This window comes from Cupressus sempervirens, chromosome 9 (assembly GCF_028749045.1).
Source record: "Cupressus sempervirens isolate cs-2001-9-10 chromosome 9, ASM2874904v1, whole genome shotgun sequence".
Lineage (NCBI taxonomy): Eukaryota > Viridiplantae > Streptophyta > Pinopsida > Cupressales > Cupressaceae > Cupressus > Cupressus sempervirens.
This window is the reverse complement of record NC_143126.1, coordinates 614,020,246-614,047,817: the sequence shown is the minus strand read 5'-3', so window position 1 is coordinate 614,047,817 and position 27,572 is coordinate 614,020,246. Positions and strand designations below refer to the sequence as shown.

The following is a 27,572-nucleotide window of genomic DNA, read 5'->3' as shown; positions in this document are numbered from 1 at the left end:
GGTCCTTTCTGATCTTCCCCCAGGGAAGAAACCCATTAGTTGCAAATGGGTCTACAAAATCAAATACAAATCAGATGGTACTTTGGATAAGTACAAAGCTCGTTTAGTGGCAAAGGGCTTTTCTCAGCGTCAGGGCATTGATTATGAGAAGACCTTTGCTCCTACTGCAAAGATGAGCACCATCAAATTAGTCCTAGCCATGGCAACACAGTTTGGCTGGAAGGTCCATCAGATGGACGTAAAGAGTGCTTTCCTGAATGGTGATCTCCATGAAGAGGTCTACATGACGCAGCCTCCTAGTTTCAAGGTTGCTGGTAAAGACCATCAGGTTCTCAAATTGGTAAAAGCTCTCTATGGTTTGAAGCAAGCCCCTCGGGCATGGTACATCAAGATTGATACGTACCTCAGTGATCAAGGCTTCAAGAGGAGTTCTTCAGACTCAAATTTGTACATCAAGACTACTGGCAGTGACATCATCCTTCTGGTTATCTATGTGGATGATCTGATCATCACTGGCAGTTCGGCATCTTTGATTCAGGGAATCAAACAACACTTATGCCAGTCTTTTGATATGACTGACCTTGGGCTCATGCATTATTGCTTAGGTGTTGAAGTTTGGCAACAGTCTTCTGGTATATTCATCTCTCAGTCCAAATATGCCAGGGCTTTGTTAGACAAATTCCGAATGCAGGATTGCAAACCTGCATCTACACCTATGGAGAAAGGTCTCAAGTTATCAGACAAGTCTCATTCTCCTTCCGTTGATGATACTACGTATAGGCAACTAGTAGGCAGCCTCATCTACCTATCTGCTACTAGGCCTGATATCAGCTTCGCAGCCAGCTGTATTTCACGCTTTATGACAGCTCCTAAGGCTGATCATTGGATGGCAGCAAAGTGTGTGCTTCGTTATGTGAAGGGTACTTCTGATTATGGACTTCTGTATTCTCGGAGTTCTAATCCTAAACTAAGTGGGTTCACAGATTCAGATTGGGCAAGCTCTGTTGATGATAAAAAGTCAACATCTGGATATGTGTTCAATTTGGGATCCGGTGCAGTCACATGGACCAGCAAGAAGCAGCAGACAGTTTCTCTCTCTTCTACAGAGGCTGAATACAGAGGGACTGTTAAGGCAGGATGTGAAGCTGTCTGGCTTCGTCGAATGCTTGGGGATATGCAGATGTCACCAGCAGGACCAACTACTCTGTTTGTTGATAACGAAGGCGTTATCAAGTTAGCACAGAATCCAATCTTCCATGAACAAACCAAGCATGTGGATGTTCATTGTCATTACATATGACAGCTGGTTGAAGACGGGACTATAGATCTGCAGTATGTTCCTACCACAGATTAGACTGCAAACATTCTCACCAAGCCTCTTGGTCCTGATAAGTTTGTCAAATTCCAAGGACAGCTTGGTGTGTTAGATAGATTAACCATTAAGGGAGGGTATTACAATAATAGATAAGATGTCTATTATTAGTTAATGGTTATCTTGTAAATATTTTTAGCTTTAGTTTGCTTTCGTTTTTTGCTTTCTCTGGAATAGAATGTTTCTATTCTTTACGATCGTTTCCTAAGGAAACATCGTCTCATTCTTTTGTATAAATTGACCTTTCGGTCTCTATTAATAACAAGCAAGTATTTACCAATTACCTCGTAATAGGAAATGCATTCTTCTCTGGTAGAAGTTTGAGGTGAAAGCCCTCGTTCCACCCTCTACGAGTAGGTATGGTGGACCACCCTCTGCGAGTAAGCATGGTGGAAATGCATTCTTCTCTAGTAGAAGTTTGAGGTAAAAGCCCTCGTTCCACCCTCTGCGAGTAGGTACAATGGACCACCCTTTGCAAGTAGGCATGGTGGAAACGCATTCTTTTGTGTTAGAAGTTTGAGGTGAAAGCCCTTGTTCTACCCTCTGCAAGTAGGTATGGTGGACCACCCTCTGTGAGTAGGCACGGAGGATATTTATCCTTCTCCAAGAGATGTTTGAAAACAAAAATCTTTGTTCTACCCTCCACAAGCAAGCATGGTGAAAGGCATGTGTATGACTTCATTCTATGTGCAACTATGGTGGATTATGCTATGCTGAGATAACATATGTTATGCAAATTTATTATCTTTGGTTGCAGCTATGTGTGCATGCCTGACTAAATGATCTCTATCTTGCTAAGAGGGAGCGTTTTAGTTTGTAGCTGCGATAGAGATCTTTATCTCTGATTTTATGAGATAGAAATATATTTGTTATGACCATTATGGTTATCTTCAGCTGAAAGACATATTTGTGATTATATTTAAGTTAATATTATGCAAAAAGACACGTGTTATATGCCATGTGAAGAGGCATGCATGTGTAAATGTGAAGTGTTGAATATATGGAAATATGAAGGGTCTTATTTTTGGGACTCAAAGAGACCTTCACATGAAAGATATAGTGTCTTATGCAATCTATTTATCTGATTGCTTGGTATATACTATATTGTAATGGGATCAAGTGAAATCCTTGTACAATGAACATTCTTCTTGATCAATAAAAGAGATATTTAGCTGGTGTGGTTGGGTTTTTCCCTTCATGTGGAAGGGTTTTCCTAGGATAAATCTTACGAGTCTTTTGTGAATTGTTTATGATCTTCTAATGCTGATTATCTCTATTTTTGGACTAAAATATTAACATGCATGAGCATTGTTATTACGTGGAGCCTAATCAGATCGGAGGTTAATTTTTCCCCACTTCATTTGGCGCAATTCCCCCCCAAGTTATTCTACGAGGGTTTGGCGGCAGCGCCCCAAAATTTCAAATGACTTTATTATTGCAAAAAGCATCGGGAGCTATTTTTCTATTGGTCGGAATATTCTGGCCCAAATTTTGTAAGCGAAAAAAAGATTGTATAAAATGGCTTAGGGTTAGGGATTTTACTATGTATGATTAAACAGTAGCTTCTTGCGGCAGTATTGAATCCCAAGGGATTGCAAATTGTAATCAAGCTGTAATCACTAGATAATAAGAATATTGAACTCGTTGTCAGTGGACATAGCCTAGGGATTGGGTGTACCACGTTAAATCTATGTCGCTCTTCTATGTGGTTTATTATTTTCTGATATTGGTTATATTTGCATGTAAGTGTTATTTATGTTCCTCTAATCTTAACATGTATGCGTATGTGTTCGTGTACTCGTGTGTGTGCACACATTAAAACGTGTATATGTGTGTGTAGACATAAATGCTATAGTGAATAGAATTATTTTATTAAAAGCACTCTCAAATTCTGAATCATTCAACCATCAAGCTAAAGGATTCACTCAGACAAAATTTAAGCTTTTAGAACTGCTATCAGCCTCAAATGGTTGCCATGGACCATTTCCATTGTCAAAATCCTTTTGAAAGGTCTATTAGATGAAAATTGTCATAAATCATAACATCTGCAAGTACGTGCGATGCTATCTTGTTTTTATCCTTTCTGTTGTACTGTGACACAACATTTAGAATAGTGACACCATTAATCCTTAGCTATAAACCAATAATTGGCAGCAGATGAGTGCCGCCATTATGATAGTAAGGCAATGTAGACCACAATATCTTATTTCTTATTTAATCTCTCATATTTCAGTTAGAAAACATATAGATTCCTTGAGAGTTTTAATTTGATCCACAGTTTATTTATGATAAATCATAATATACAACTAAATTAACAGGCATTACACAGTTATTTTATTTTTTTGGTCCAAAAACAATTCAACAATGATTGCATGTCTGAAGCTTAACAAGGACAGGTAACTAAGCTTTTCTACATATATTTATAATAATCTCATTCCTACCTCCAAAAAACTGACAAAATTTGAAAGATTCTTGCATATTGTGAATTAATAGGATAAACTTTATCAGATTTATTTGTAAGTTTAATTCCACATAGCTTAGATTTTTTTGTCAAAACTGTTTGAGACAACCTATTTTCAACTTCAAAAATATTATGGTTAGAGATTTCCAACCAACCTTTGGGAATTCCACTGCTGCAAATTTGAATCTGTCTCTTCTTCGTAAATCCGGTATACCATTGCTTTCCTTCATCTCCTTCAGTATTACATGTAGCGTCAATTCATATAAAAAGTCAGATTTGATAAAATTTACATTTTGCAAAAATAGTTTGCTTGCTCATGGAAATGATTAAAGATACATCCATGCAGGTTTGAAAATTCCTTCCGATCCAAATTTTAATGAACTCAGAATTATACCTACTAAAAAGTCTATTATATGCACATGAAATCCATGCTTTCATTAGAGCCTTCTCAATATGGCTTGTACTTCTATTAAGAACTAGCTGATTTGAACAAAGTGCAAGTTAAAATGTAAAATAGCAGACCTGCCCTTTATAACCCCTGATAACGTTAGTAGTAAGGATTTTCACTTGGAAATGACACACTAGATATGTGGGAAGGGAAACATTGTAAGAGGAGCTTCTTAAATTTGTATATATGGTTGTGCCGCAATAACTGCAGAGAAGAAGTCCAAATAATAGGCTGCCATTTCAGCCACAGTCAATTAAAAAAATGAAAGTCCAGGCTGCAGTTTCCCCTTAAAACAAAAATACTTCAAAATCTTTCTCCACTTGGACATTAGAACTTTGGCAAGAGAATCCATAGGGACAAGAGATGTATTCAAATTTTAAACAGACATGATGAAGCTATTTTATGTCTAACAACCGAACAAAGTTAGTCAATGGGTTCAAATCTACATGTTACAAAATCTCACCAGGATTCTAAAAGTAACTGCCCTAACTTAAAATAAATTATCTGAAAATAAAACTGTAATCTCATATCAAAACAGTTTGTGACTAACAAACTCATTGTTTTCATTCTCTGTTTTTCAAGGCATTACATTCTTTAATGGAGAATCTTGCAACTCGGTGCTTATCTTTCATGTAAAGAAGATTTCCAAAAATATGTAAAGCAGGAGAAACGTGAGATTTGCAGCAAGCTTGCCTGAGGCCGGATATCAATAAGCACAGTATTTCCCTCCTTTCTCAGGAGGTCCGATGCCTCTTTAGGAGCTAGATCACCTGAATATCCTCCATAATTATATCCCCAATACAAAACGCTGCATGGAATAAATTCAGCTGCTTTGAATTCACTTGCATATTAATCCTAGTCTGAAAACAAACTTACCAAATCATAAATGATACTGTATTGACATTTGACATAAATGTAGAAAAACATAAATTTCATAGATATAAAATATTTTTACCCGAAGAAAATTGTACCACCAATAACCAATACAACTGGAATAATTGGATTCTCTGGATCAATGCCTAGTGCTTTCTCTGACTCTGTAATTAAAACATTTACCTGGACCAAAACATGCAGATGCAGTAACAATTTTAGCCCCCAATCAAGTAGATGAGTGTAAAATGACCAAGAACATTGAAAATGTGTATGTGCATTCAAATTGTAATTGTACTTTCATAAATATTTTATATAAATCATGAAACCTGTATAATTATCTTCACTACCTGCTGAATAAAAGATCCAATGGGTTGAAAAACTGCTGATGCTTTCTCTTCTAAGATATCTAAAAATGACTGTGCTTCAAAGGAAAGTGAAGCCTTTGTAGACCTATAAATTTCTGTTATAAAACTGGATGTAACTGTAAAAACAGCTCCTGCAGAATCTTCCACAACCACAACAACCTTTTTTATAGCATTATTGGCCGGTGAACCCATCTGAAATGGACTCATAATATCAATTCCACTGCTAGTTGTCAATCCTCTAGTGTTATCAGGAACACGAAAAAGACCAGAAATTGCATTTTCAAATGACCCTGTTAAACTCTTCATTGATCTCAAAATGGAAGCATTAATATCAACATAAGAATCCTTTACTGCATTACCAGCCTCATTCACAGAGGAATCCAAGGAATCTTTAACACTAAAAAGAATATCTTCAAAAGCTTTTTGGGCCCTTTCTACAGAAAAGTCAGCTATATTTTTTGACTCTGAAAATGATTCTGATGATTTTGGAATTGAGTCTGAAATTGAGGTTACAGTCGATTCAGTAGAAGGTAATGAATCAGTTGAAACTGAAGGACTCACTCCAAGCTCCTTCAATATAGAAGGATTATTTGGTACATAAACTCCATTAGAGATTGTGTTATTTAAGACATTAGGTGCTTCTTCAGTAGCAGCCCCAAAGCTTTCAGCAGATGGTGTGTTACTTGGGACAGATGCAGCATCAGAGATTGTATCCGGAATCTCTGTGGCAATGGCAACAGAAGAATTTATATCCTCAAATAACATTTGGGATGCAAAAGGCAAGATCCCCCAAGCATACGTATTTTCTGTTCCACAGGTAGAGAGCATGTTTTTGCAGTTATATGCTTGAGGCGCATGAAATATCACCTCACTTCCAGAACACAACTCTTCCTCTTTTACTAAATCTCTATTTTTGAGTATTTGATTTCCAACGTATGCTCCATCATCAAGTTTCTGTTTATGAATAGCTGCATCTCGTGGGAATCCACCTGCTGTGATCACAGACCTCTTTAACATAGTTTGAACATCGAGGGTTTTTACTGCATTTAGTGGCTCTGAAGTTTTAATAACACTAACAGAGTCTGACCTAACTGCCTGCAAGCAGTTCCCATAGTTTTGTCTATGACCGAGAATACAGAACAATCTCTCATCCTCTGAAAATAGTTTTACCAGATTCGTGTTCCGGCACGATGAAGGAAAAGCTTTTATCCTGCCATTGCAACAAAGCTGCATGCATATTCATAATTCAAAATAAGTTCCATGCTGATGTAAGAGATGAAAGAAAATCAATTATCAAACATGCAATATTACTCACTCCAATTCTGGAAGATTTATTACTCACAGAAAATAAAGAAAAGACAGTTAAAAGTTGCCACAAACTCAACAATGCTTTCTATTCAACTTGATCATGCATGGTACTTGCTTTTGAATCACCCCTCAATATCATTCTTAGAGGTATAGAGACTGTGTGAAACATAAAATGAAGAGATGAATATGTTTATGCTTTCAATCTGAAGATTTGACAAGGAAAATATGAAACAAGAAAAGCATAATTTTGAAAAATATAAAACCTATGACAAGTGACAACCTCTGTTCCAATGTTCCCTTGAAGTTTGAACCACTTGATATTGACTGGGATGCAAACACTAATTGGCATTATTCTTTTTATCGAACACTTGAATTAAGTGTTGTATAGTAAATACCATCCTTTCACTTGGCTTGGAAAACCAAAAATTTACTTCAAAAACTAATTGAACTACTTCTATGCTTTGACCACCTCTTCAGTTGTATTTGAGGGGGGGAAAATTGAAAATCCATTTTGGAACAAGTAGCTTATTTATGTAGCATAATTTGGTTAACTTTCAACCAGAGGATCTGCTCCACACCCTACATGAATGAAAGAAAGATTACCAAACCAACTTTGCAGGATAAGAAGAAGAAGAAGACTTGGAACAATAGAGGGGAAGTCACAGTTTCCCCTGATACTAACGTGCCCCCTCTTGGCGCCTATGAATGTGACTATGCAGAATGTAGTAACAGAGCTGCTGATCCATGGCACTAGCTATTTTCAGTTAATTATGCTCATTGCTAACACATCAGTACATCCCCGATGTAAATTTATATGTTTTTTGACATTTTGGCTCCTTGTGATGCATCGTGATGCCTAATGGAGCAGCTGCTCCTCATATCGTAATAATATTTTGATTTACCATCTTTAAGATATAAAAACAACTTTCGACCAGAGGTTGAATGACTGTGCTCAAGCATATTTTATCAAATGAATATATAACACTCGTTGGTGTTACAGACTAAGATACCCAAATTAACAGTGTGACTTAGGAGTTGTTGAATATAGCATTCGGCAACAAAACTCTGTCATGCAAGGTTATTGTGCAGAAGCTTCAACTACTGTAGAAAAAGAATAATACAGTGCTGTCTGTCGAGATAACCTGATTTTACTCTAGTCAATAATTACTTACATACAAGGAAAGACAAGTTAAGGCAAAGGTTCATGCGTGCCATGGCTAGGTCAATCTCTTATGACAATTGTTTCCAGCTACAAAGACAAAGGCAAGTTATGGCAAAAATTCTTGAAAAATAATTCTCAGCCTCGATATCTGATAGTAAGTCTTTATTAGGTATCATCACCGATGACAGTCATCATTCATACTTTTGCAGGAACTGGAGCAGGGAAATCACAATAGGAGAGATATCAGATTCTTGCGGAGATGATTCACAATCTCTGATAAGAAAATCGCTTCCAGGATATGTAAACATGCCCAGACTATGACCTCAAGAAAACATATAAGATAAAACCAGTGATCATACTGCAACACCACGACAATATAGAATAATATCTTTTACTCAACTTCATGGCAACACGTGATACCATATTTGGGATGTGAAAATAGGAACCAGAAATACTCTAGTATCTTTTCTCAGACATAGAAAGATAAATACAAAATATCTCCTGAAGCTATTATCTTCAACACTTCTTGAGGTACACGAGAAATTTTGAAAAAAAATGGTGTCCACCTCCATTGCAGAGCCTCGTCGACCTTCAAAGCTCTCGTACTTCATGCACAACATGGTTGCTTAAACGTGCTCTGATACAATATTAGTATTTTAAGCCAGGTATCAAAATAAGCAGTAAAACATCACAGAATAAAGAACAATAAGCACAAACGTTATCCAGGGAAAGCCATCCACCTCGAGGGGTAAACCCAGTCACACAAAAATGATGTTTTATTGATAAAAAAATTAAAGTATCAGTACAATGCTTCAAACTGAACCAACAATCCATCTAGTACACACAGAACCAGCAATATAAAGTGTGGGTAGCTTGCCACCCAACGCACAAGACAAAGAAATATATTTATTTCAGGTTGCCGAGACAACAAGAACCACTTGTCTTCATGTGGAAGACTCTCCATTGTTCCAGACCGAAGACTCTATATCTTCCAAACAGAAGACTATTTAGATTCCAAATTCGTGCCTCTTCAGCTCTCTAACCAAGAGTCACTTCATATATCGACCAAAATATTTTCTTATTTAGGAGGGAAAGATATTAAGGATCTCCTTGTATTTATATTTCAAAATTTTGTGAAGGGAGATTTCATCTTCATATATGTTGGTGGTGTACCATAACCAAGGGACACCACTTCTCATTATCGTGTAATTATAAAAATTATTATTATGTTATCGATTTAATATAGTATAATAATTATTGTATTTTATATAATATAATATAATTATTATATTGTCAGTTTTATATACAATTATTGTCAATACAATAATTATATTATCACAACTATAATAATAACATCCCTCTTAGCTAGGAAGAAGTCCTTGATAACTTATAGTTAGTCCTCCTGACGCTATCTTAATAAATAAGTCATGAAATTAATTAATTAAAGTTAATTGATATAGTTGATATTACTTTATATAATTAATATAGTTTATATATGAGATAAATAATTAATAATATTAATTATTCAATTCTAAGATGAATTATTTATAATTTTATTTATTAATTGAGATATTATCTGGAGTTGAATATGTAAGTCTTTAGAAGCTAATTTTCAACACTCCCTCTTTAGCTAGGGAGGCTCTCATATTAGGTAGACTCATTATGAATGTTTCATTATGATTTACCATCACAATGAATATTATCTTCTTGGATATCACATTATGTGATATTCCTCGTGGTGGAGTTAAACTTTTTACCTTTATGGCATGTTGTCTATTAGCATCACATGCGTTATCCACCATAAAAGACTTTAAGATATCTACCATGATGGCATGTCATCGGGTACCATCCCATGCGCTACCCACCATAATGGATTTTAGAGAACTCTCTTTATGGCATGTCATCAAATACTTGACATGTCACCACATATGCTATCCACCATAAAGGATTTTAAGATATCTACCATTATGGCATGTCGTCAGTTACCATCACATGTGCTACCCACCAAAATGGATTTAAAATTTTTACTTTTATGGCATGTCACCGGATAACATCACATGTGCTATCCACCATAAAGGACTTTAAGATATCTACAATTATGGCATGTTGTCGAGTACCATCACATGTGCTACCCAACATAATGGATTTTAAAGAACTACCTTTATGGCATGTCGTTGGATACCACCACATGTGCTATCTGCCATAAAGGATTTTAAGACACCTACCATTATGTCCTCGAATACCATCATACGTTTTATTCTCCATAATTAATTTAGGATATCTATCATAATGGCATGTTGTTAGGTACCACCACATGAGTTACCCACCATAGTGGATTTCAGAGAATTAACCATCATTGTGAGATCGTCACCTCACAATGAAGGTAACAGTGTAAAAGTGTCTTTGAGAGATTATCACCTTACAAAAATATTTATATAGTAAGTACAACAAATTCACCATGGATTCTCTCACGTGATGTTGTCATGGTTCACCCACATGATATCTATCATGACCCATATTAGAGGGTAATAAGAGCTTTCACCTCAAACTTCTCCCTTATAGAGAAGAATATATTACAATGGCTGACATCTCAAATTCCATGCAAAAAAACTCTGCTTCAAACTTCTTAGAGAGGCATTCATCAAGCAGGCTCTTTCTGGAACAAATACCAACTTTTTGACCTTCTTGTCCAAGGTTGCTTCTGATGAGGTGTTGTCATGTCCCCTATTCAAATAATTAAAAATAAATAAACTTTGTTAAGGCAGGCAGGCTCCAAAAAAGTGAAATTTTGGAAAAAGGGGCTAATCTTTGGAAACCAATGGACTAATAAATAAAAATTATTATTAAATTATATTTTGTTAACCCCTCTTGGACGTGAGTTAGGGTTATGCCCTCTTTAAAAGGGGTTTGGAGGCATTTTGAGCTCATTCTACATCTTGATTCTTGCTAATTTTCTTGTTGTTCTTCAGAGGCTGCCAAACCTGTGGAAAAGGTGACCCAAGAACGGGAGTTTGCAGGTTTCCAGGAAGGCTAAGGACGGGAGTTTGAAGCCATTCCATGTGCATGCTCATACAGAGTTTGCCTTTGTGCTGAATAGTGCCGATTTGGGTGTTTTCGGGGTTGTTTTTGGTTTGAGTTTGGGTTTTCAGTTGAGTGTTTCATATCAGTTTGGTTTGCTGTTGTATTTCAGACTTTATGATGTTAAAATAGGGCTGAATATATGTATTGGGTCGTGATTAAACTTCTGAGATAGTTTATGAGTGTTTTGTGGTGTTTCTTTTGTGTTAATTTCGGGAGCCCGATTGAGCATAGTTTTGCCCTACATTTGTGAGCTGTTGTGTAAAGGCTATACAAATCTGGAAATGTCATTTTGTAGGCTGTTATGCTGCTGAAATTTCTGTAAAAATGTCCATTTTCAGATTTATTAATAATTTGTGAAGTTGTGAAGTTTTTGGCACTAATTTGGACATACCCGATTTGGGTTTTATTGGGAAATTGGCAGATCTTTGTAATATTGGTTGTTTGATTTTAAAGTTTTGATTTGAGGCTGGAAATATCATAAAAAATCAGTAAAGGGACATTTCAGTGGTATCAGAGCCGTGATCTTGCCAGCCTGAGGGTTTGTAGAAGTTGCATGTCAGTTTTAACAACTACCCAGATCTTGCATGTCAAGTTTTGATAACTACCCAGATCTTGCATGTCATATTTTATGATTGCATGCAACTAATTGAAAGAGAAAAAAGATATTTGCAGCGAGAAAAGAAAAAAGAAATTTTGATCAAACCCCCAGTTGAAAGCAAAAGTACAAAATCCAAGGAAGAAAAAAGTATGGCTGATCCAAATGAGATGGCAAAGAAATTCTTCCAAGACATCCAAAATACTCAGAAGCAAACAATGGATGGTTTGGCGGAAACTAGAGAGGATTTGCGAATATTGACAAAAAAATTACAAGGAATTGCATCTATTAATGAGAAAGGGAGCACTTCAGAGGAGCCAAGAAATGGGAGATCCACACCATCTAAATCAACCAAATCTATTTTCTTGCCTGCAGATGAGCCACCAGTACCAAATCCAGCCATTAATCCAGTGGAAGAAGTTACAGGTAATTTGATTACATTAAGAGCTACTTACAATGGCTTAGATGATGACTTTCGTAGTTCAGTTCCTTTTAGAGAATATGTGGATATGATGAACGCTTTGATGCCCAAGAAAGAGAACAGGAGGGAGCATGACACAAGTGGAAGAGAGCTCAAAAATAAAATAAGCAAGTTTACAGCACCTACTTTTGATGGAACAAATAAAATTTCAGCTAGACCATGGCTACAAAAATTACAAACTTTCTTCACACTTAACCCCATGAAAGAGAGCGATGCTATTCAATTTGCAAGTCTACACTTGGAAGATGCAGCCTATGATTGGTGGTATCATGGAATGACTACTCAAGGTCACGATCAGGTAACTACATTTGAAGATTTCAGTCAAAGGGTGATAGATAGATTTGACCTCAAGGATGATGAAGAGTACTTTAAAGAATTGTCAAAGTTGAAGCAAACCAAATCAGTTAATGAGTATATAGAAGAATTTCAAAAAGTGGCTGTTATGGTACCTGATATGAGTGAAAAGAGGATCATTTATCTTTTTCTTGATGGTTTAGAAGATTCTGTTAAGGGTTTGGTTAAGGCTTTCTCACCCTCAACCTTACAGGAAGCTATCAAAAGAAGCTTGCAACTTGAAACTTGCGTGCCTATGAAATCAATCACTAATCAAAAACCCCCAAATCTTTGGCAACATAAGGGAAATTTTCAGAAAAAGACTTTCCCAACACTACCACCAAAAGATGTGACAAATGTGGCAAAAAAGAAGGTAGATGAAGAGACTAGGAGTGAATTACGAAGGAAAAAGCTTTGTTTTACTTGTAGAGAACCATGGGTTCCAAGACACAGATGTTTGGGGAAAGGTCAAGTGCACTATATTGAAGTTGCTTCAGAATCTGATTCAGATGAGCATGAGGAATTTCATGATACTAAGGAGGAGGTAGAAGAAGAGAAAGTAAAAGAAATCAGCAAGGATGGCACTTTAGCAGCATTATCAGGAGTCCCAAGATACCATCCCTTCCGAATTCGAGGGGTACTAGCAAGGCAAAGGTTGACTGTTCTTCTTGATAGTGGGGCAACTCACAATTTTATTGATGAGGGATTTGTCATGAAAAGAGGGCTTAAAGCAGAAGATTTTGAGGGATTCAATGTTACTGTAGCTGATGGATTCACTATGCCTTGCACACAGGTGGTGAAACAACTCAAGATGACCTTAGGAGATTATGAGTTATGTGATGACTTCTATGTGGTTGGTATTGGGGAGACAGATCTTGTATTGGGTGTTCAATGGTTGCACTCTATCGGAGGCTATTACATGAACCATCAAACTATGGAGTTTAAATTTCATTCCAATGGCAAAGAAGTCATATTGAGAGGGTTATCGAATGGAGCACCTAAGGCGGTCTCTGCAAAGAGGATGGAGAGGACTTTTCGAAGAGGACAAGTAACATGGGCAGCAGGAGTCATAATCCAACCAACAAGCTCTCCAAAGAATCAAGGTAATTTCCATTTTGAAATTCAAAATATTCTTGATAAGCATAGTATAGTTTTCAATGATTTGCCTCCAGGATTACCACTAGATAGAGGTTTTGAGCATGTTATAGAGTTAGAACAGGGTGCCAAACCAGTTATAACAACCCCATACCGCCATCCAAGAGGTTATAAGGAAGAAATTGAAAAAACCATTAAAGAACTCCTGGACATGGGATTCATAAGGCCTAGCTCTAGTCCATTTGCATCATCTGTGGTACTTGTCAAGAAAAAGGATGGTACAATGAGAATGTGTATAGACTACAGGGCTCTAAACAAGAAGGCCATAAAAAATAGGTATCCCATACCATGCATAGATGAACTCATTGATGAGTTACATGGTGTTGTATACTTCTCAAAAATTGACTTAAGATCAGGCTACCATCAAATCCGAATGAGGAGTGAAGATGTGGAAAAGACTGCTTTCAGATGTCACTATGGGCACTTTGAATTTCTTGTTATGCCATTTGGACTCACTAATGCACCTGCAACATTCCAATCTTGTATGAATAAGGTATTCAGTCAGCATCTTCGAAAATTTGTTTTGGTATTTTTTGATGATATCTTGATATACAGTAAAACATGGGAAGAGCATCTAAAGCACATAGACACTGTTTTGGGAATCTTGGAGCAGCAATCCTTCTATGCTAAGCTATCTAAATGTGAGTTTGGTTTGACAGAGATCCTATATTTGGGACATATTATAAGCTCTAAAGGAGTACAGGTTGATCAACAAAAAATCCAGGCAATTTTGGATTGGCCTCCACCCACTAATCTTACACAGTTGAGAGGTTTCTTCGGGTTGTGTAGCTACTATAGGAGATTTGCCAAGGGATTTTCTCAGCTTGCTGCCCCCTTGACTGATTTGACAAAGAAAGGAGCTTTTGTTTGGACAGAAGAGGCACAAAAAACATTTGATAAGCTTAAGGAGGTAATGAGTTCATGCCCTGTGCTTGCAATTCCAAATTTCTCTTTACCTTTTGTTGTTGAATGTGATGCTTCGGGAGAAGGTATAAGGGCTGTCCTAACTCAAAGAGGACATCCAATAGCATTTGAGAGTAAATCAATCAGAGAAAGGGTACTCCATCTATGATAAGGAAATGTTGGCAATCATGCATGCACTTCATAAGTTTAGACAATATTTGGTATGTGGGAGATTCATTGTAAGGACAGACCATAATAGCCTCAGGTTCTTCTTGAACCAAAGGGATTTGAATGATCGTCAACAAAAATGGGTAAGCAAATTGCAAGCTTATGATTTTGATATTGAATACATGAAAGGAAAGAATAATGTGGTTGCTGATGCTCTCTCAAGAAAGCCCACTTTGTGTTCCTTATCATCTATCTCTGCTGATTGGAAAGTCTCCATAATTTTAGAGTATGCTAAAGATTCATTTGCCACCAAGATTTTGGATAAGTTAGTGGATGATAACAGGTACAAGGTTGTTGATGAATTGATTTATTACAAAAACAGAATCTTCTTAGTGCCAGGGTCAAAAACTAAGGAGAGGATATTGAGGGCCTTTCATGACACACCTTTGGCTGGTCACCAGGGATACTTCAAGACATACAGGCAAATTCGAGAGCGGTTTTCATGGAAGGGTATGAAGGAGGATGTCTTTAAACACATTAAGGAATGTATGGTATGCCAACAAAGCAAGAGTGAGCAAAATTTTCCTGCAGGGTTGTTGCAGCCACTTCCTATTCCCGAACAAAAATGGAAAAGTATTTCCATGGATTTCATCACTGGGTTGCCCAAGGTTCAAGGTAAGGATTGCATATATGTGGTGGTAGATAGACTAACTAAGTATGCACATTTCTTTCCTATCACATCTGATTTCAAGGCATCACAAGTGGCCGAATTGTTCTTCAAGGAAATTTTTAGATTACATGGTTTGCCTAGAAACATTGTTAGTGACCGAGACAGTAGATTCCTCAGCTTTTTTTGGAAGGAGCTCTTTCATTTGGCAGGAACTGAACTCACTCCCAGTACTAGCTATCACCCTCAAACAGATGGACAAACAGAGATAGTTAATAAATGGATAGAAGGATATTTGAGGAACTATGTTTCAAATCAACAACATGCTTGGGTGAAATGGTTACACCTAGGGGAGTATTGTTACAATACATCTCATCACATGTCTATTGGTATGCCTCCTTTTCGTGCTCTTTATGGTTATGATGCCCTTTCCTTTGTTGATCTAATACTTTCCGATAGCAGAGTACCCGCAGCAAGTGATTTCATCAAGCAAAGCCAAGACATAATAAGGTCCCTCAAGGATAATCTACAACATGCACAAAACCAACAAAAGATATATGCTGACAGGAAAAGGATTGAAAGATCTTTTGAGGTGGGAGATTTGGTATTTGTTAGGTTGCAGCCATATAAGCAAAGCACCTTGAAGAGAAGTGGGGCAGAGAAACTCAAGCCAAGGTTCTATGGGCCTTATAAAATCATCAAGAAGGTAGGAGAGGTAGCTTATGAATTGGAGCTCCCACCAAACAGCAAAATACATAATATTTTTCATGTATCTTGCTTAAAGAAGGTTCTAGGCCAGCAAACCATAGTATCTACAGAATTACCACCTCTTGATGATGAAGGGAAATTAGTTTTGATACCAGAAGAGATTTTGGATACAAGAGAGAAAAGGTTGAGAAATAGGAGCATCATAGAGCATTTGGTCAAATGGAAAGGATTACCACTAGAGGATGCAACTTGGGAAGGAGCACATATCCTTGAGAATTCCAACTTTCATTGCTTGAGGACAAGCAATATTTGGGAGGGGAGGACTTGTTATGTCCCCTATTCAAATAATTAAAAATAAATAAACTTTGTTAAGGCAGGCAGGCTCCAAAAAGGTGAAATTTCGGAAAAAGGGGCTAATCTTTGGAAACCAATGGACTAATAAATAAAAATTATTATTAAATTATATTTTATTAACCCCTCTTGGACGTGAGTTAGGGTTATGCCCTCTTTAAAAGGGGTTTGGAGGCATTTTGGGCTCATTCTACATCTTGATTCTTGCTAATTTTCTTGTTGTTCTTCAGAGGCTGCCAAACCTGTGGAGAAGGAGACCCAAGAACGGGAGTTTGCAAGTTTCTAGGAAGGCTAAGGACGGGAGTTTGAAGCCATTCCATGTGCATGCTCATACAGAGTTTGCCTTTGTGCTGAATAGTGCCGATTTGGGTGTTTTCGGGGTTGTTTTTGGTTTGAGTTTGGGTTTTCAGTTGAGTGTTTCATATCAGTTTGGTTTGCTGCTGTATTTCAGACTTTATAATGTTAAAATAGGGCTAAATATATGTATTGGGTCGTGATTAAACTTCTGAGATAGTTTATGAGTGTTTTGTGGTGTTTTTTTTGTGTTAATTTCGGGAGCCCGATTGAGCATAGTTTTGCCCTACATTTGTGAGCTGTTGTGTAAAGGCTATACAAATCTGGAAATGTCATTTTGTAGGCTGTTATACTGCTGAAATTTCTGGAAAAATGTCCATTTTCAGATTTATTAATAATTTGTGAAGTTGTGAAATTTTTGGCACTAATTTGGACATAACCGATTTGGGTTTTATTGGAAAATTGGCAGATCTTTGTAATATTGGTTGTTTGATTTTAAAGTTCTGATTTGAGGCTGGAAATATCATAAAAAATCAGTAAAGGGACATTTCAGGTGTCAGACTCCTGAATCTGATATCAGCCTTCTAACCTCTTGTAGTCAAAGAATCCTCTAATGGAATATCAGACTCTTTTGTTATCAATCTTCTAGCCTCTTCATTCAAGGTTGCCTCTGATGAACTATTCAACTCCCTCTTTGAAGAAGTGTACCTAGCTACCAATTTACTCTGATAGTAGCAATTATCAAGTTACTCCTTCCTTGAATGTAATCTCTTATATTCAAAGGATAACACCCTCCAGACGATAGATAATTTGGAGTGCTTTGACACTTTCTCGAGCTTGGACTAAATTTTCACAGTCCCATACAACAGTTACTTGAGTCTACTTCCAAATGATTGTTAACCATCCAAAGACTCTGAACTACAATTAGAGATATGGCCGCACAATAATCTCAAAAGAGACCACATATTTGCAGTTCAAACCCCATTGGAAGGCTACTTGATGTGCAAGGTTGAGAAGCAGTTGATGCAGCTACTACACAGTTCTTTTATTCAAATGGAATACCATATAATGCTGCTCATTCACCTTTCTATGGAGCAATGGTCCAAGCTATCAATAATGGACCAGCTCGGTGTAAACCACCTGGGTCCAAAAAGCTTGGTACAACTCTAATTGATAAAGAAAAAATTCATTAGAGTAACAAACTACACCAATGAAAAGAGCATTTATACTTTAAAGTTAATGTTATATGTTGTTCTTCCTTTCAAAGTTGATGAAGGTACTGCTCTGATACCACTAATGAAGGGCCACACCACCCTTACCAAATCACAACCAAGAAATGCCACAATATGAAGACAAGAGATGACAAAATGCTTCAAACAATTTTATTGAAAATTCAATAGCAATTACAATAACATTTCTACAAGATCTCTCAAGATCCAATCCAAACCCAAGCTAGCCCAGATCCACACTCTGGTAGAAACCTCTAAGTTCTCAACTTGTGCTCGCAAGCCACCAAGAAACCTCCTTGTTTCTAAACCGCAGTCACTAGCTCTTCTCACAAACTTAATCCAAGATCCAAGTGTAAACTGCCTCACATTCAGCGCTCTATCTACACACTCACAACTCCATCACAATCCTGCTGTAAACTGCCTCACATTCGGCGCTCTGTCCACAAACTCAGGAAAACTCACTCTTCAGTTCCTCCTCCTCTTTCATACCTTGAAGCCTTCCAAGCTTTCCAAGCTTAACCTTCCACAACTTTCACCTTTCCAAGCTTTCCTTCCAAAGCTTCTACTTCCCGAGCTTCTCCTTCTCGAGCTTCTACTCCTCAAGCTTCTCCTTGAGCTTGATTAGAAATGCTCATATGCATTGCTTAAATAGGCACTTACCACCCCATGCATGACTTATCCACAACCTTCTAGAATTCCTCCACAACCTTCTACAACTTCCACAACTTTCTACAATATTCATAACTTTCTAGAATTCTACCCACACACCTTGATAAATGGAATGACAACCATTTATTTTTTATTTTTCTATTATGCCACCTATGCACCTCGAAAATAGAAATCCTCTTTTTCTTTCTTTTCTCTTTTTTCCCCCTTTTTTTATTTTTTTATTATTTCTCCTTTAATTTTCGTCACTTTCTCTCTCCTCCACAATTTTTTTTTTTTTTCCAATAATTTTCCCATGCAAGATGCTCCTGCATCAAAAGTTCTATGTCATGTAATTTTCTAGAAATTATTAAATTTATTTTGTAACTAAAAAAACTTGCCATCTCCAAGTGCTCCTATTTTTGAAAATTTGATGTACTTGTACCAGTACAAGTCTTTGAAATCTCCAAGTACCCCGACTCCTAGTAGCCTTTCTTTTCATCCAAGATTTGATTTCCATTTGGGGGACTAATTATGATTTTCACCTTAGAATTCTTATCTTCCAATGCCACTATGCCAAAGAAGGTGGAATCTGTCCAAATGTTGAGGGCCGAGATTTAGGGGTTGTCGAGATTAAGAATCCTAACATAAGGTCCGATTCTGACCTAGGGTCAGGATAAATTCTGGTTTCACCCTATTTGCAGTATGTCTTTTAGCCCTTCCAGCTCTCATTTTGTGATTTTAAACTCATTCTTAAGCAACCCGTGTGACATGTAACCAAAAGCCTCCCCAAAGGAGCTATGATCACCCATATGTAGTTTTATACTACTTTCCAGAATATTTTAAAGTTGTTCATCATACCTTTTCCTCTCCTCATTAGAATCACTATCACTCATTTTGTTGTCACTGTCACATCCCAACATACTAATAAAATCATCAATAACTGAATCAGCTACAACATCTAATGACAAAAATTGAGTAGGCAATGAAAAAATATTCATTTTAGGACAACTCTCTACTATATACAAGGTACCTAATCTGCTGCCCCGAGCAATTAGTAAAGCACCTTTGTTCACTTTCCATCTATTGGATTCAAAACTAATTTCACAATCTTCAGAAATATCCAACATCTTTTAACAGTCAATTATTTCCATTTGTTAATTTAACAAAACATCCCCTTTGCCAATATCATCATTAAAATTATTGTTACCAACAAAAACCTTATCGAAATCACCGTTTTGCAGATATTTAAAATACTCCTTGCATCAAGTGACATGAAATGATGCTCTTGTATCAAGCACCCAAACATCGGTCGGAATTTTTTTGGAGGTTGAACTAAGAACACTATCATCTTTCTCTACTACATTGACTTCATTTTCTTTTGGCTCCTTTATTGTTTTCTTATAATTCCAACAATTCTTTTCATGTGGCCTTGCTTGCCAGAAAGCCAGTAACCAGTTCTTTACCTCTTAATTTTGACATTCCAAATAATTTTTCATGACCGATTGGACTCTTCTCTCTCTCTTGTTCTTCCCCTTTCTTGTACATTCAGACCATGACCCAATGTTGATGTCTCACCAGTGCTCTTCCTTTGCATTTTCTTGCTGAAGGTTACACCAACATCATCATATTTCAAAGTATTTGAACTAGAAGCAGAATATACTAACAGCTATAACCAAGCTTTTCCAGCTTTCTAGCGAAGGACACAAAATTGCAAGAGCCAAAATGTATTCATCAATGGAAGCCAACTGACTGGTAACAGTATTAAATTCATTTAAATAACTTGCAATAAAACTACATTAAAGAACTCCTTTAACAGAAATACCTTATTTGAAGTTGAGGACCTTTCATACAACTTACCCAACACACTCCTCAAATCAGCAGTTGTGGTTGTCTTGCATGTGTTAGATGCTATGGAAGATGATAAGCATAATCAAATGGTTCCTAATTCTTTCCTATCCAATATATCCCAATCTTCATCTGACATGGTTGTAGGTTCCTTTGCTTTACCATGCAATGATCACCACAAATCTTTCTGATACAAATAATCTGCCATTTGCATTTTTCATGACCAGTAAAACTTTTTTATCTTTGCTTCTTCAATAGACATTGCTCCCCACTCAAACTTGAATCTCTCCTTCCTATTTGACGCAACCGATTTTGATACCAATTATTAAATTAAATTAACAGCAGATTAACGAAATTAAACAATGCAAAACAGAGATTTGAAATAAGACAACACAATTTTATAGTGGTTCACCATAAAGGCTACATCCACTCTCAAGTAGGACAATATTATATTAAACAACTGTTTACATATACTAAGTTTCAGATTGTTGCATACAACAGCAATATCTCCTTTTACAATCAATTACATCAACAATACACAGACTGTGAAGAGCCAAAAGGATTTGGAGGGAAAGCATGACCGTTGGGTTTAATACTCTACCGATGGTGCAGCAGCTGGCATGACTGGTTTCAAGCTACCAAATCCAGAAATAAACAGTACAGGAACATTACCAAACTCAGAAAATTACTGTACCCATGAATTCTTTTTTACAAAAATGCAGGAACCTGGTAAATTAATGCACTAAAAACCATCTCGGCGCCAACAAGCATTCAATTCAATAAATCGTCCTCAAATTTAATGCCACTTTCTTCAATTAAAGCATAGAGCGTTTAATCAAACCATCCTATTAATTCATAGACCCCAACAACTTTCTCCGGACGAAGAGCTTTAAGTGTTTCTGTGCTCAATTTTTTATGTTAAAAGGAACTGGATACTCGTTGTCATACTTCAAATTAATTGGGTACTCAGTTTTAATAACTAAAAGGAATTGTATGATCGGTTTATGTACTTAAAACGAACTGGATACTCTAATGTCTTAAAATTATAAGGAATTGAGAGCTCAATCTATATATCTAAAACGGAATAGATAGTCTTATGTTACATTAAAAAGGAAGAGGGTACTAATATATTAATATAAATAAACTTGATATTCAGTTTTTGAAGTGAAAAATTGAAGAGTTACAGAAAGATTTCGAACCAAGAATTACCTGAGGCTGTGAAACGCTTGACGCAACACTAGGGGCCAATGCTGTAACAGCGGCACTAACAACTTGATTTGGCATTACGAGACCCTTATCTCCTCCACCAAATTGTTTGCACAAGTATCCAAATAAAAGATACTACAGAGGCATTTATGTACAGGCCTAATTCAACATGTTGGGCTTTGTACTATTGTTGCTGTGTAATTTTTGGGAGGCCCAGACAGGGCATCAAATAGCTCCAGAGTTTTTCAGAGGCATTGATGCTATCCGCTTAGAACCCCAGGATTTGCCACGTCGGTATGATATTTTGAATTTATTGGCTCCCTGAAATACTCTGTAATTTCTCCGAGTTTTTTTTTCTTCTGTAATTTCTCCAGTTTTTTTGAGTTCTCTCGCTTATGAGGCAGGAGTATTCGTTACTGAGAAGGACAATATGACTCAGATAAAACTGTTACTCCTCGTCTTGAAAATATAAGCATGTAGAGAAAAACAATATACTAATGGCAGTCAGGACGTGTTGGATAGTGTTATCCTCGTAAGTGATGGAGGCCATTTGGGTCGCTTTCATGTTACGGAAACGGGGCCCACGAGCGGAATCTGATAATAGGAGCCTACTTCCCGTAAGATTTTATTTTATTTTAAAATATTTATAATATAATTTATTTTTACTTAAACTTTTAGTTAATCTTTTAATTGGAATAAATAAAATAAAAGGAAATTAGAAATATACTAATGCAAACATAAATAGGGAGACCACAAAAAAAAAAGGGTATGATATGATTGAATGGTAAAAAATCAATTGTTCTTTAGAGAATTAATCAAAACAACAATTTGAAAGATTGCATTTCATGTTATCATAATAAAGCATTCAAGCATTGAAAGAGGTGCATACACATGGATCTTCTTCAAGAGAGAGACACAAAGGAAACATAATAGAGGGAGGTTACCAATAGCAAGCTTTGCAACTAGTAGTTTAAAAGTTCGTGTAAGAAGAAATAAAGCTACTTGACCATGATTTGATGTTGAAATGATCAAAGCATGGAATCATGCCAAATAAAGTCGTCATTGACAAGAAAAATATGGAACATATTGGAGCTAGGTTATCTTCTAAAGTTAATGTAGTGCTTCACCCAAGTGAAGTATGTGGTACTATAACGTAAGCAATAACTAAAGAAGAAGAAATAAAGATTGAACCTATTACCAAAGATTGTGCAACACAAACGAAATTTAGAGAAGATTAAATACAATAGAATACATGGGAAGAACCCTAAACTATTTCATTAAATGCCCTATTTTCTTTGTTTGAACATAGAAATGATCTTTCCAAGGTGACTGCTTTACATAGTATTGGTCCAAGCATGACAACTTGTTGGACATTAGCATTACGAAGAATTTATGTAAGCATCGCTTCATTTAATATTCTTTTGTTGCACCTATTGATATTCACCACTTCATCTATGTGAGTGCAATGTATTTGTAATTAAATTTTGTTTATTTTTATTTATATAGAATATGTCAAGGTTATGTTCTTTGTTGCGGCTGTATAGAATGTCTCTTGGTTTAATTAAGGAAAGAATTGTAATGCAATATTTCATGATTTGGATTTGAAATTGGTTGTGACACTTAAAAAAGGTTATCAATGGAAATTAATGTCGAATGAATTTGAAATTGCATAAATTTATTCACCTTGCCTTCCCCCCTTGTGTATCATTATGCTTAACAATCAATATTAGAGAAAGTTCCTAAGAAGAAGCTTCAAAAGCTTGAGCTAGATTTAGGATACTATAATCAGATGCTCAAGGTAGTGTTTCCCAAAATAAGGTACTTTGTTTGATGTATTTGATTATGCATTCTAGAGAGTAAGGATGGAAGTCTATTTGATGGTACTAGGGCTTGATCTTGGACTATATATTATTGAAGCCATCTTACTTTGAGTTTATGAAAATAATGCCCTGCAAGATTACAAAAGAAGCTTAAGACAAGATTTGCAATATCTATGAACGTAATGATAATGTCAAGGAGGCAAAGCACTAGACCTACTAAGAATTATGAAAGATGAGGGAGAAAGAGAACATTGTTACATATCTTTTCCAAGTTGATGAAGTTGTTAATATCATCAAAGGACTTCGTGAAGAAGTGATAGAAATAATAATTGTGAAAAAGGTACTTAGAGTCTTGTTTTGACAGTTATATTACATCAAAGGGCTTCTTAAAGAAGTGAAAGAAAGAAATGCAATGTTCTATATTTTGACTCTTGTTTTGACATTTATATTACATCACTAATGCATATGTTTCCATGTGTGTATGGAGTTGTGTACCATGAGGCAGGACCATCAAAATGGGAAATTGCATTGTGTGACTGCACTCCTATGGTGGGGGACACACTAAGTCAACCAATATCTTTCCACTATCCCTCTCAATTTGATGATTTTTAGTTTGAATATGATGCTAAAAGTAAGAGGAACTTGTTTGTGGATTAATCATGACCATGGAGAGTTACCAAAACTTCTAATTTTGTGTTATTTGTGCATGAAATTTGAATCAATATTGACAAAATTGTATTCTTCTAAGTACAAAGATAATCCAATATTCATTATAACATCATCGAGGTGGGTTGTTGCTACTACATGTAATGAAAATTATGTTGGAAAGAGATCCATGTTCTTCATCCTTTTCTTTTGAGTCTAATTGGGTAGGTGCTAGTTTCATTTGCATTAATTTCTCTTTAGGGTTTGCATATTTTTTCTTGTTTTATTTTGAGTACTTGAGTCAGAGGGTCAGTGTGTTTTTCAGGGTTGAAACTGACATGTGGTCTATCCCAATTAGTTTTGACTACTGTGTAATGTTCCCCATCTTTTAGGCCCTTAGTGGAGTTCTTAGTCTTTCATTCTCCAAAGGCTAAGTGGAAAAATAAATTAAATTAAAGACAATAAATAAATAAATTGAAAGGTGACTTTATATTTAATTAATTTAATTTTCTAGAAGCATAGCTAATTATTGTAGTGGAAAGGGGGAAGCTTCTAGAGAGTGCAATTGAATAATATTTCATTTGCTTCAAGAAGGGTGAAGGAAAAGAATAAATAGAGGCGAGAACTTCATTGCTAGGCATGCATTATTTTCTTATTTCATTATTGATTTCTTTGAGCTTTGAGCAAGGGTTTCAACATTTGCTACTAGAGAACAAAGTTATTTTGTGTGCCTCCATTTGAGTTGGTGAAATACCTAGTGAATTTGGTATTGGGAGGACATCATACAGGTTTTCTATTAAAGCATATTGGTGAAAGATCCTCTGAAGGGTTGTAGCTATTAGAGAAGACTATTCAATCTTTTCATTATGCCAAATTTGTGGCCTAGGGCCATATTGTGGAGTACAGTTGAAGGAATAAGTTGGATATTGCTACAATGTCATTGTTGCTACAGTGACTTGCTACAGTAAAATTCAAATTTCTTGAGTTGTTTCTAAGTTCCTATCCATTTCATTTTGCATCTCATGGAGGATAGATTTGAATGTCTTAAGGCATGTGTAAGAATTTAGAAATCAGTTATGAGGTCTTGTAATCTGATTTATATCAAAGTTTTACATCAGAATTTGTTATAAGGGATTAGGATTATTGAGAACAATTATGCAATTGTATGTTGTCTTTGATGTTACACAAAATGCCAAGCCTTACTGAGCAAGTCAGTGATTTTCAAGCTCACTCAGGCATTGAAGATAGTTTCTTGTATATGTCAAGCATTCCAATTATAACCAAGTTCAGAGTTAGTTCTTACCAAGTTCACTCAAGCATCGAAGGCAGATCCTATGTTAATCGAGTTTGCTTGGTTACCAAAGGAAAGTTGGAATGGATCTTGTGTTGACCGAGTTCACTCAATTACCAAAGGAAAGTCAATTCATAATTAGTATTGACCGAGTTGGGTCAATTAATGAAGAGTTTCTCTAAGTTGATTGAGTACTTAATTCTTTATTAGTTGACTAACAACATATTGAGTCTGATAGACTTATTGGTTAATTCAAGCTAACTTAAGGGATAAAAATTGTTTGATTAAAAGTATATTCAAGTTGACTTGACAAGCCTATTCCTATAAGTATAAGGTCAAGTTGAGGATTGAAATAAGAAAGCAGGTGATTCAAGAAGATAAATTAAGGAAGCGAATTGGAAGGATATCAGAGTATCCAAGTCAACTGAGTTGCAAAGAACATTCTGATCAAAGAGGATCATGTAATCAAGCTAGAACAAAGATCTAAAATCAACAAAGATAGTTGCATCAACAATTAGGTCAAGTCATTGTTACTCTCTAATAATTGTAGTAGTGAATCAAATCTCCTAATAGAGTTAGGCTAACAACTATTTGCCAAATCCTCTAACAAGGTGGCATTTCAAGATTGAAGTGTCTAAAGACCTCTATCAAGGCCACTCCTAATAGGGTGAATTAAATCCTTTAACAAGGTTACACCTAACAATGTGTTTTTTAACCTTTAACCATGTTGGATCCTAACAGGGCTCACTTCAGAAGAGTGAAAAATAGTTACTAGTTGCAATTGGTGGTTTTCCCAAATTGGGTTTCCACGTTAAATCTTAGTATCTCTTGTTTTCATGTTATTTCCTTTATGCTTTTGTAAATAAGTTAATTAAGGTTAATCACATTTAAATATCTTAAGATTTGCATGTTTAGTGCTAACCAAGTGATAGTAATATATTCAGTGTTAACCAAGTTATAATAGAATATTCAATGTTAATTGAGTTACAATAGAATATTTAGTGTTAACCAAGTTGCAACAAGTTATTGGTTTTATATTGTTTTGACATCTTAAAGGGACTTTTGGATTTGTTATTACGGTAACTGATTCACTCCTTCCCTCTCAGTTACTCCTTTCCATTTCCAACAAGGATATCATTGAACATCATAGAAGGTGTTGCCCTAATGTCTTATTGTTGTGGATGCATATTTTCTCATTTTTAGTCAATGCTTATATATTTCAAAAAAATACAAAAATACTTGCATTTGTATTGTTGGTTGTTTGGAGTTTTACAAGTGTATCAATTTAAGTTTGGCATTTAGACAAAAAAAAAAAAATTAGATTAATGATATATTCCTTGTGTGCAAAGTGTTTGAAAAAATTCCTAGGTTAAGAAATCAAAAATTAAAATTAGAATTGTAAGGGATATTAAGTTGGTATTAGAGATAAATCTTTCCATCCTAGGGGTTTAGCAATCACATGCAATCACTTGAGGTTGGCTCTCAAAGATTTACACTCGCAGGCGAGCTTTAATAGGGAACAAGAATTTGAAAGGTTATTAGGCACCATGAGTGACAAGCAAGAGGGTAGCCCACCCAGAGGAAATAAGAATGGGGATCATGAAATAAGGGAATTGTTTAGAGAAATAGTTACAGGAAATGAGAAGATGGCTCAGGTTTTGTAGGCACTCATCAGCATGGTTTAGCACATGAACCCTCAAGACAGATAGAATTCGGAGAAAGGGGATAAAAAGAGTGTAGTGGGGTCACCTAGACCTCATAGGATACACTCTAGAACATTAGACAGACCTACTCGTCCTACCTTCATGAGGATGAGCCTGAGATAGCACCTTCAAAAGAAGTAAGAAAGGAGATGTTTGTATATATCCTCATGGTTGCAAATGACAAATGAGATTTGTTAGCTCCACAAGTGTGAGGGAGGATGACATTCGAGTAGTTTCTTATCTTGGGGAGAAAGGACTATAGGGCAACGAGACAAGATAGGAGACCTTGTGGCAAAGATAATGAATTAAAGTGTGCTATAGGAAAGCTTTCCTTGACTATATTTGATGGTAGTAGCAGAATGACATCACAAGCTTGGATTCACTAGCTTGATACCTTCTTAGCACTAAGACTTATGACAAAAGTGTAGGCAACAAAATATGTCACGCTACATTTAGAGGA

At 36.1% G+C, this 27,572-nt stretch overlaps 2 protein-coding genes across 4 annotated transcripts in view; one reads left to right on the top strand and one right to left on the bottom strand.

Annotated features, from left to right (window-relative positions):
* Positions 1 to 22,164, bottom strand: part of LOC149540188 (Rhodanese/Cell cycle control phosphatase superfamily protein) — a 108,460-nt gene extending 86,296 nt beyond the window's left edge. For all 3 annotated transcript variants that reach the window (XR_016356371.1, XM_089801338.1, XM_089801339.1), the window contains exons 1-5: positions 21,657 to 22,164; positions 5,502 to 6,746; positions 5,237 to 5,337; positions 4,975 to 5,089; positions 3,989 to 4,066 (exon numbers count right to left, since the gene is read on the bottom strand). Coding sequence is in view for 2 of the 3 variants with exons in the window: in XM_089801338.1 (XP_089657464.1) it covers positions 3,989 to 4,066; positions 4,975 to 5,089; positions 5,237 to 5,337; positions 5,502 to 6,746; positions 21,657 to 21,731 (1,614 nt within the window). In the remaining variant the exon portion in view is untranslated. The remainder of the gene's footprint in view (positions 1 to 3,988; positions 4,067 to 4,974; positions 5,090 to 5,236; positions 5,338 to 5,501; positions 6,747 to 21,656) is intronic.
* Positions 22,165 to 26,956: 4,792 nt separating this feature from the next.
* The window catches only part of LOC149540187 (DNA polymerase epsilon catalytic subunit B-like), a 54,812-nt gene continuing 54,196 nt past the window's right edge, over positions 26,957 to 27,572 (top strand). The window contains exon 1 of the mRNA XM_089802665.1: positions 26,957 to 27,064. Coding sequence (XP_089658791.1) covers positions 26,957 to 27,064 — 108 coding nt within the window. The remainder of the gene's footprint in view (positions 27,065 to 27,572) is intronic.